This window comes from Juglans microcarpa x Juglans regia, chromosome 4D, assembly GCF_004785595.1.
Source record: "Juglans microcarpa x Juglans regia isolate MS1-56 chromosome 4D, Jm3101_v1.0, whole genome shotgun sequence".
Classification (NCBI taxonomy): Eukaryota; Viridiplantae; Streptophyta; class Magnoliopsida; order Fagales; family Juglandaceae; genus Juglans; species Juglans microcarpa x Juglans regia.
Window position 1 is genome coordinate 4,288,787 of NC_054600.1, and position 11,381 is coordinate 4,300,167.

At 35.2% G+C, this 11,381-nt stretch overlaps 1 protein-coding gene across 1 annotated transcript; it reads left to right on the plus strand.

The window, feature by feature from the left end:
• Positions 1 to 397: 397 nt before the first annotated feature.
• LOC121259201 (F-box/kelch-repeat protein At3g06240-like) lies at positions 398 to 1,868 on the plus strand. Its single transcript, XM_041160707.1, has one exon. It carries the CDS (start codon positions 496 to 498, stop codon positions 1,708 to 1,710), a length of 1,215 nt encoding a protein of 404 aa, XP_041016641.1. The 5' UTR covers positions 398 to 495; the 3' UTR covers positions 1,711 to 1,868.
• The last annotated feature ends 9,513 nt before the right edge of the window (positions 1,869 to 11,381 follow it).

Consider the following 11,381-nt stretch of genomic DNA (forward strand, 5'->3'; position numbering starts at 1 on the left):
AGAAGTTAGACTTAAACAAATAACTTCTATTTCACTTTAGTAGTCTAATACCCGAGTCATTTCCTTTACACATGAGCTGTCATGTGTTTTATTCAAAAGTGGTTGACACTCTTCTAACAGTAATCCTAAGAACAATGTCTACGAAGACTGCGTTTAGATATTGAATTGAGTTGAGTTGAGATGATAAAATATTATTAGAATATTATTTTTTAATATTATTATTATTTTGAGATTTGAAAAAATTAAATTATTTATTATATTTTGTGTTAAAATTTAAAAAAAATTATAATGATGAGTTGAAATGAGTTGAGATTTGTTTACTTGCAAAATGAAATCTAATATTTTGAAAAATAGGAAGAAAATAGTCATTAGCTTTTTCCTTCTCATAATACTACACCGCAGCAAGTGTGATCTCTGTACTGACGAAAGCTTACCATTCCAGTTACCGGGGTGCCCAAAGCATTTTTGGGTCAGCTGAAATTTGAAATAAGAGCAATGTCTACGAAGTATCTACCCGAAAATGTGATAGTAGAAATCCTCTTGCGCTTGCCGGTCAAATCTTTAGTACGTTTTAGGTGTGTATCTAAACGATGGCGCTCTCTAATCTCGGATCCAAGATTTGCTAAATCGCAGTTCAGCCAAGCCTCTGAGCGATCGCAAAGACTTCTCATATCATCCCGTTCTGAAATTCTATCCCTAGACTACAACGCACCATTTGGGGACAGTTCCACTCTCCGAGAACACGTCGTCCCGTCCCTGAGACGCGGTCGTCATGTTAGGATCGTAGGGTCTTGCAATGGCCTGGTTTGTGTGGCTGTCCATCGCCATAAGGGCTTTCGCATTTGGAATCCTTCAACTGGTGACGTCCGGAAATTACCAGATCCTAAATTTTCACTTCGTGGGGAAGACTATTGGTATGGATTTGGATTTGATCCATCCACTGATGACTACAAGCTTCTCGTGGCCTCTTTCCTGTTTCTGCCTCGTTATCAGGAAAGCGAAGGTAAGCTTTTCTCTTTGAAAAGAAATTCATGGAAAACGATTCTTCAAGGCGTCGACGCTTCAAGTGAAGCCAAAGAATCAACCGGGATCCTTTGCAACGGGTCTCTGCATTGGCAACTTGAACTGTGGGAGGAACTTGATGGAGTGTGGGTGCCAGAATGTCGTGACCAGATATGCGTGTTTGATTTAGCCGAGGAGAAATTCCACGAAATGCTGATGCCCGTCCAGGTTGAAGATCGTTACAAGGGGATATTTTTCTGTTCTTTGAGGAATCTTGGAGGATGCCTGTGTTTTATTAGCTATAATCGTACCCATATAGAGTTATGGAGAATGATGGAATATGGAGTCCGAGAATCGTGGGCACTAATGCTTAGTATTGCATATTTTCACGTGAGAATATCCAGACATAATCTAGCCCCAGTTTGCATTTCTAGAGATGGTCAGGTTGTGGCGATAAATGACGGAAAGGAGTTACTGAGATGTAATTCTGATGGAGAGATTCTTGAACATGTTTTGGCTTTCAGTGACTCGCGAAAGTGTAAAGCAGCTGTCTTTGTTGAGAGTTTAATTTCACCTAATCATTACAGTGGTGTTGATGGGCAAGGGCAACGCCTTTTCTCTGATGAAGACGATGATAACTGCACTCAAATGCTGGCTCATCTCACCAATGAGATGCAGAATGGTGACGCTTCTGAATCTCAGAGATAACATCTCGTGTATGCATGGTAGATTGTAATTGTTTCATAGCATCCTGCTTGATTTGGAATGGGTCTTTTCCAATTCTCTTTTGTGATTATGTAATATGTACCATTTGGAAGAGATTTCTGTTAAAATGGGTTGTTGTGATCAAGTATATTTTGCAGAATCTGTTTCCCTTTTTCCTGAGCAGTTGTGATTGGAGTTTACATTTGTATCGAATTTTCTCGGGTACATTGTGTTTTCAAGATTGGATGGCTCAGTATATATATATATATATTTTTGAAATAGAAACTGCTTTTGTTCATAACTTTTCAGTCATTACAAAGCATTTCAGTAAGAACCAAACTCGATATAGCCTCTGGTCTTTCCTCCATCCAACAAGTCATTCCTTCCCTAGTTAGTGCCAATTCGGCCAATCAATGTGCTATGCCATAGCCTTCCCTTTTTATAAACTGGATCTGCCAAGTTGATCGTCTTAAAATCCCTCTTTGTATCCTCTATCACTTGGCCATACGAGCACCAGTTTTCACCACCTTTTTGTATTGTCTTAATCACCACTTTTGCATCTCCTTCAAATATGACTTTATTGAAACCCATATCTACACACAGTTCAACTGATTTTCTGCCAAACTTTCTGCAACAGCTCATGTTAATCTGCTCGCAGCAAGCGACCACTCTTTTATTTTATTTTCTTCATCAGTTGCTGCATCAAAATTGGCCTTAAGAAATTCCCCCTCTGGTTTTTTCCATGCCTGTTTCTTTTCTGGTTTCTTCTTTATTCTTTTTCCCCTCCTCCTTTCCCTGAACTTGCTGATATTCTTTAAGATTTGTTAAAGCATTTTTAACAACCTGTGCTGGACTATCAAACATGTTATCAAAGACCACATTATTTCTTCTATGCGAAATGCTTCTCATTATAGCAGTAGTTTCCTCTAGCTTCTCTACCTCGAAGTTTTGACTCAATTTATTCCACAGCTCCATGAAATCATCACTTGCCACTACCGATTTCAGCACTGCACTGCCTGCCTCAGCCCACACATCATTCACAAATGGACACTTCCATAGTGGACAATTGAAGTCTTCCACAATCTTCCTTTTATAAAGTAATGCTTTTGTAGATAAAGCATCAGTTCCTGCCCTCCAAAGGAAATGTTTTGTGGCTCCAGAAACATTCATCCCCATATCTTCTTCCATCTCATATCTATTTATACTGTTCTAGAGCTCTCCCCCTTGATCTTTCTTCTTTTGTCTTGATCTAAATGATAAGCACTGCGTACAGAGAATTTACCATCTTTATTAATTCCAAATTATCTTGTGTGCCACACCTTTGGTGCTGATTGGTAAACTGCATATCAGGTTGGCTTCCTCTCTATTAAAGTTTTCTCTTATCAGATCTTCATTCCATATCTTCAGCTCCTTTATTATTAACTCATTTACATTTGCTTCTACTCCTAGGACAATAACCGGAGATTTAACACAATATATTGTAAGTTTAGGCAACCATTTGTGTCTACTCCTTGCTCCCCCCATATAGGACCAGCTCTTTCAGTGGATGCCATGATTTTCTGAGTGATTTCCCCACCAGAAATTTGACAACATTGCTGATATCTCGTGACTCAATATTTTTGGGAGTTTGGAAACAAATATAGTGTAGGTAGGAATGGCTTGAAGCACAGCCTTGATTAGTACCTCTTTCCCTGCCGTAGATAAGCAATTGTTATTCCAATTGTTTATCTTCCTCCATATACGATCCCTTATGCATCTAAAGCTGTTATACTTGGATTTTCCAACTATTGATGGTAAACCCAAATATTTCTCATTGCTCCCACTTATTACTGTTCCTGCTTCTGTTATAATCTGTTCTTTTATTGTTGCTCTAGTATTTGTGTTGAAGAAAATACATGTCTTGTGCCTATTCATTTTTTGACCAGATGCCTTTTCATACACCCCCAATATGGACTGTAGGTTGTTCCACTCTTTTATACTGGCTCTACAGAACATAACAAAATCATCTGTAGAAAGCATATGATTTGTTCTTGGTCCTCTTCTCGCAACCTTTACCCCTCTAATCAGCCCTATCTGTTCTGAGTGATTGACTACAGAACTCAATCCCTCAGCACATAAGATAAAAAGATATGGAGACAAAGGATCTCATTGCCTCCATCCACATTTTGGGAGTATTACTTCACCCGGTTCCCATTGACAATTACCGAGTAACTCACTGTTCTTACACAGTTCTTTACTAGTTTAATCCATTTCTGATTGAATCATAGCTTCCCCATCAAAGCCTCCAGGTAATCCCACTCTATACTATCATATGCTTTTGACATGTCCAATTTCAAAGTCATATTCCCATGAGCTCCTTTTTGTTTTGTCTTCATAGTGTGTAACATTTCATAAGCCACCATTATATTGTTCAATATTAATCTACCTAGAACAAAAGCACTCTGGGAGTATGATATTATATCAAGCAGCACTTTTTTAAGCCTGTTTGAAATAGTCTTTGAAATTATCTTATAGAATACATTACAAAAACTAAGTCTGAATTCCTGCACTGCCTCAGGGGTATTAACCTTGGGAATCAGAGAAATGTATGTGAAATTCATATTGGGCAAAATGATTCCATTGTTAAGAAAATCAAGAGCTGCAGTATACACCTCATCTTTGACTGTGTTCCAACGTTGCTAGTAGAAACCAGCTTCAAATCCATCTGGCCCAAGTGACTTTAAAGGAGACATTTGACTTATAGCATCGGCAATTTCTTCTGTCAAGGCTGCCCCAGTTCTTCATTCATTTCACCTGTTACTCGAGCCTTGATATTCTTCGAAACAACTTCTATATCATCTTTGGAGTTTGAGGTTGAAAAGAAAATCCCTTCAAAATATTTTCAAAATATTTTTTGAAAGCCTTCTCAATGCCTGCTCTTATCTTCTTGCAACTTATCCTCTACGCCTCTTATGTTATTTATGTAGTTCCTTCTTTTAGTAGCATAAGCTTGAAAATATCTCGTGTTTCTAGCCCTTGTTGGTACCAATGTGCTTTTGCTCTTTTGTCTCCACCTTAGATCTTCCTGTTTTAGCATGAAACCCAACTCTCTTTTTAGTAGATTTATTTCTTCAAAATTTCCCGCCCTCTCATTCAACAACATTTATCTTAGGTCTCGTTTGTTTTCGCAGATGAGATGAGTTGAGATTAAAATTAAAACTTGAATAAAATATTGTTAGAATATATTTTTTTAATATTATTTTTATTTTGGGATTTGAAAAAGTTTAATTGTTTATTTTATTTTGTATGAAAATTTGATAAAGTTGTAATGATTAGATGAGATGAAATGAGCTTAGAGAAGTTGTGAAAACAAACGAGGCCTTAATCTTTTTGTCTTCTCTTTGATGATTTCCTCCCTCTTCCTAAAAGTCCTTTTGCTCCATTTGCTAAGTGCCTCCCTGCATAGATTTAGTTTTTCATGTACTCGATTCATTGGAACTGGATTTGGCAACTCCTTCCATTCCTCCTAAACTACTTTGCTACAATCTTCCTCCAATGCCCAACAAACTTCATACTTGAACTTCTTTCTATTGACATGATTCCTGTGTTGACCCTTACTCATATGTAATAAGAGTGGTTTGTGATCAGAACTACAAGCTGCCAGTATCTCCACCCAAGTGTCTGTATAAAATTCTGACCACTTTTGATTGGCTACCCCGCTGTCTAACCTCTCTTTTGTAAATGATTTATCACTATGATTGTTGCTCCAACTGAAACAACTTCCTCTCCATCCCAAATCAAACAATCTGCATTCCTCTAGCACCTTCCTAAACTGCTCAATTTGTCCTTCATTTCTAGGCCTTCCACCTTCTTTCTCAGTTTGAGATACAATTTCATTAAAGTTCCCAAGCACATACCAAAGATGTTGATCTGGTGATTGCAGAGATTCCAATAACTCCCAACTTCCATTTCTTTTGCTCATCTCAGGATGTCCATAAAATTCAGTGAACAACAATTTGCATTTTTCAGTATAATCCTCTACCCATCCACTGATGTGTCTATGCAAAAAGTTGATAATGTCCACTTCCAATTCCTTCTTCCACAGAAGGATCAACCCCCACTTCTGCCCACTACATCTCCCACAAAACACCCCTCATACCCCAGCTTATGCTTTAGATAATTAACCTTTATTGGCTTAAGTCTAGTTTCCATCAAGAAAACCAAACTTAGCTTCTTATACTTTACCATGAAGTAAAGGTCTTGAACTGTCCAGGGGTTCCCAACCCCCCGACAGTTCCAACTTAAGGTTTTCATTGGTATTGGCGGGGTTGTCAAACACCACCAATTCCTCTGTACATTCTGCTACTGAAACCCCTTACATTTCTTCAGCTTCTTTGATGTAGTCTGTGTGTTCTCAACAATTTCTTCATCCAACAGAATCCTTTTCTTCTCGTTAGTCCTTAAGGATAGGGCTGAATCCTGCCCTTGTCCTCTTGCCCTTCTCTTCCAACTTCCTCTTCCTTTCTCCTTACTAATTACGTTCCCTTCACTAGATTCCAATCCTGAACCATGTACCTCTTCAGTAATTAGATGGTGCAACTACATTTGTCTCGTCACCCATCATACTTCCTTCATTTAGGTCCCCATCAGTCCGTTTTGATCATCCCCTTCCAATCTAGCTATTTTTTCTCCCAATACTTCTGACTTATCCCAACACCACTCACCTATCCTTCTATCTCTATCAACCGATATAAAATTTAAATTTTGAGGTTGCGAGATTCCCTCCCTTCTTCCCTCCCCTCCCCACCTTCCTTTCCAGCCTGCCCTTCGTTCTGATTGGTTTCCCACCTTTGGTTCGCTCTCCACCGTGTCCTCCCTCTCTTCTGTGGCTTTTCTCTCATGTCCCTTCCATCTGTCACCTGATACTCCATGTCTGCCATCTACTACTCCTATCTTTTCATGCAAATTGACTCTAGAATTTCCAAATTGATGAGGCTTTCTTATTGAATCCGCACGAAGCCATGGTCCAAATTGTGAGACTTATCTCATAGCCGAAACCTTCATTTGTTTACAAAGTTGGATATCATGGAGTATTGTTCAACAAGTGAAACACAGACGTAGAAGCTTTTCATACTTCAGGTGGATCCAAACTCTAGAGCCATTGACCTTGATTGTTCTCCATCTAGCAATTGCCTTTTTAAGATCCATTTCCACTTTAACTCGAAGAATTGGCCCCATCCTATCCCGTAATCATCCACTTCCACTTCTTCCACTCTACCTTTCGAGTTACCCACTCTTTCTCCAGTATCCCTGTTCATATTTGCTAAGGGCAAGTTACGCAATTGCACTCAGAAAGTTTCATAATCTAAATTCATTTTCTTTGGCTGTGATAATCCATCAAATTTCCTTATGATGAATAAATGCTAATCAAATAACCATGGTCTACAATCTTCCACCATTTGCTTATCTGCATGTGTTTCGAATGATATAATGAAAATATTTGACCCTACTTCTTGGAAAATGGCTGGCTTTGCTCAATCTCCATATCTTAGCCATAGTAGAAGATATCACCATCTTGCTAATTATGCGATCAGTGCAAACCTTCTTGTCAAACATTTATCACCTTTTTTTTTGAACTGCCTCTGTTTCTTTTTCATCCATATCGATTGTCACAATTTCATCCTCTGTTAACTTCATATGTTCCCACATCACTTTTTTTTCCTCAATCCTCAGCTCTTCACCCTCCCCCTACTCTCTAGACTCCACCACTCTCTGAAACCACACCCTGGTTCGACTGTCCTTCAACACCTCTAGTTTTGCTTGAGAGAAATGCTAGAGAAAACCAGAGAGGAGGCTTACTTTCAATTTGACACGATATGAGCAATGATTGTCGTGGATGGCTCAGTATTTGTTCTCGTGTTTATATTGTATTTTTCCTTATTGTGTTTGTAGCATAAGGCTATGTTTCGAAGTCAAAATTTTATCCCAAAACTTTTTATAATTTTATTTTTTAAAAATAAAATATTTTTTTAATTTTAGTTTTTTAGTTTTTCATCTATACCTTGCAATTTTTTCAAACTTTTAAACAAAATATAAAAATATTACATCTTTTGCAATTTTTAAAATAAACATTATATTTAAAGAATATTTTAAATTTATAATATTTTTATTCAACATTTTGTTTTCTCTTTAACTCGAATAATTTCACAAACCATTTCATTATTATTTATTGAATTTTCATCTTATCTTATTATCCATACATACTCTCAATGATACTGGATGGCTCAGTATCTCTTCTCGTTGCTAGACTCTGATCTTCTGGTCAATTACATGACTTTTTGTGTTTAATTACATGACTGTTGGTCTCTTCTGGTCATTTTTTTTTTGGGGTCGAGAGGCTAATGGGTTTTGGGGTGATTCTCTCATGCAATAGTGCTAGAAAAGAAAATGTCTAGCTTTCATATAAAACGTACTGTGGGGTGATTAGATTTGCCAGAGTAGATGTTAATCATATTACCCGATGCTTAGTTCTTAACATAATACAATCAATTTAAAGACAATAATTATGGCCTGAGATGCTCTTAGATATAATATTTCTGTTTTATTCACAGTTTCCAGAGCTGAACGGGAGATGTTCAGTTCGGATATAACAAAAAAATTTCTATTTTATAAGCCATATATAATAAACATCTCACATTGTTATTAATTGGTGAGAGTAATACACTCTCCAGTCTCGAGTGTACCCTCCAAGCCAGAAATGCTCGATATAAAATGCACTGGCCTTTCTGACATTAACGTCGTTGTCTGCAGATGTTACAAGATGAACCAAAATATAAATTAGAAAAAGGAAAATGCTTGCCCACCTAGAAATGTGATCCCTCAAAATGATAGAATTTGGTTGCGTTTAGATGTTGAACTGAGTTGAGATGATAAAATATTGTTAGAATATTAATTTTTAATATTATTATTATTTTGATATTTGAAAAAGTTAAATTGTTTATTATATTTTATATTGAGATTTGAAAAAATTGTAATGATGAGTTGAGATGAGTTGAAGTGAGTTGTAATTCCAAACGAAACGTTTGTCTTTCTTATTTTTATTATTATTATTATTTATTTAATGATTAAAGCAGTTTTTTTTAATGAATTTATAATTTTTTTTTATTTTTTTAAGATATTTAAAGGAGTTTAAAAAATAAATAAATAAAGAGAAGTGCACTTTGTATTATCGGTACAATGCATGGTCACCTTTGTATGTTGCTAAAGAAAGATTACCGTTTAGTGTGTTTCAATTAAGTATTTTTAGAGCATTAGTAGTAGCTTTTCTTTAGTTCCTATTAGATTAGAAAAATTTACCGTTTCTTGTTTATCTAGTCATTTTTTTCAAAATGATCATATAATAAGCTTTCGAAATCTAATTTTATTTAAATATTTATGTCTTTTCTTCTTTTACATTGTTTTATTCTCATGTACTTGGAAAGTTTAATCTTAATTTAGATACATGGAAAAATTTAATCTTCATTTAAAAAGATGATTTATCATCTCTCACATGGGAAATATAAAGATCCAAGATAATGTTTGATAAGTCAAACAAAAAACATATAAAGCAATTTGACGCTCTAAAGTTTCGTATGAAAAAATGTATATTTTGTTGCCAGTTATAATTATGCGTAGAGGGGATAAAATATCTCAAGCTCATAATGGATCTCTAAGCCCAGCCCATCACAAGGCCTCCACTAGAAGATAATAGAAGGAGAAATGAACAATGAACAATGAGGGAACAAAGGTTGAGGGAGGATAGTGCGTCAGAAGAAAAAGAGAGGATGAGACATAAAGAAGAGGGGAGGTGACATAAAGGAAAAGGGGGAAGAAGATAAAGGGGCTTCTTTCACACAACTTGAGGGGAGAGGGTTTTTACTCATTCGACTTCTTTAACCTCATGATAGGGATTTGAGGGGAGTGGATGTAGGCATTATGCAGAGTCACATAAATCTGTGTATTTCTGTCTCTTTATTTTCTCTGTATTTATTTATTGTTCACTGTTATAGATGTACACATGGATATCATACAGCCGCACCGGACTACTGCCTAGGGCTCCACACTATATTGATCGAGGCCTGAATCGCCATAGCCGGTCAAGAATGACTATTTTTCCCATTTCGATTTGTTGTGCTATTTTTAAGCATTAACAATATGAATAGTTACATCTACAAAGGGAACTACAAAAAATTAACTCACAAGATGAAGTGACATCATGTCATATATCAAATGTGTTTTACAACTATGAAAAAAAAAAAAACTTATAATATGAAGTATCACATCATGCTACATTATTTTATGAAATAATTTTTTTGTGAATCCTTTTATGAGCTAGTTATTTTTTCAATTATTTGTTAATCAATAAGCGCTAATGTAGGAAGTAGATCTTTTAAAGTTTTTTCTCATGTGTTGTAACAACTCAAAGCATATGATAAGTATATTTTAAAATATATTCATTGGAAAATATATGTAATTATATGAAGTTCGAGAAAAATAAGTTCAACCGATATGAATTCAAATGAAACGTATTCGAATGACTCATTTTGTTATCCGTATCGAGTTAAATTAAGGGATCGTTTGGATGTTGAGATGAGATGAGATCTCAACTTATTTTAACATCCAAATATCATTAAAAAAACAAACACATTTTAATTTGAAATATTAACCTTTTTCATCAAATCATTACTTAATCATTATAATTTTTCTAAACTTCAAAAAAAAAATACAAAAAATAATTCAAAATTTTTGAATCACCAAACAAAAATTATATTTTAACAATATTTTAACTTTATAATATTTTCAACTTTTTTCCTTTCATTTTCTAAAATCCAACAAAGCGTCTTAACTTAAACCATTTCATTATTATTCATAAATTTATCATCCAAACTCATCTCAACATCTAAACTAGGCCTTTGACTTGGAACGAATCTATATGACACTCCTAAATAACAGTTAGGGTACTAATTGCACCCCCAGGGATCTAGCCTCGCACCTTGTGGCCCCCCCCCCCCCCCAATTCAGATGAAGAGGGGCGGATTTGGACCATTTGTTCGGGGCAAATGGGCAAAAACCTCTTTCTAGGCCATCTTTGGGCTAAAAAAATCTTTAAAAAAAAGAAAAATTATATTTTACAATTTACATATCAATAAAGTTAAACAAAGATTGTTTAAAATATAAAACATAAAAATCTAAGTATTCTAAGCTATTATAATAATACAAATTAATTTAAAATTATCAAAAAATAATCTAAAAATATTACAAATTTTCAAATAATTGAAATGAATAATCTTGTAATATTAGAAATTGTATTTGACAAACTAGCAACTTAGCAAAGATGACTTTGAGACTTGAGATTGGAATTTGGGGGTGGTGGGCAAGTGAAAGTTGAGAGTGTGAGAATATAAAATCTGAAACATTAATAGAAAAATAAAACTGTAATTACAAACAATATAATGATATATACATATATGTAAACAAAGCTAAAAACATTAAATTACAAGTTGTCAAGTACAAACAAGTAAGACTATCAAGTATTGCAGATTAGATTATTAGGAATTTGGAATTAGGGTTGGAACTTGGGCAAGTGAAGGGGTGACACTATAAAACTTGAAAAACAAAATAAGAAAAAAAATCATAAATATAAACATTATATTGAT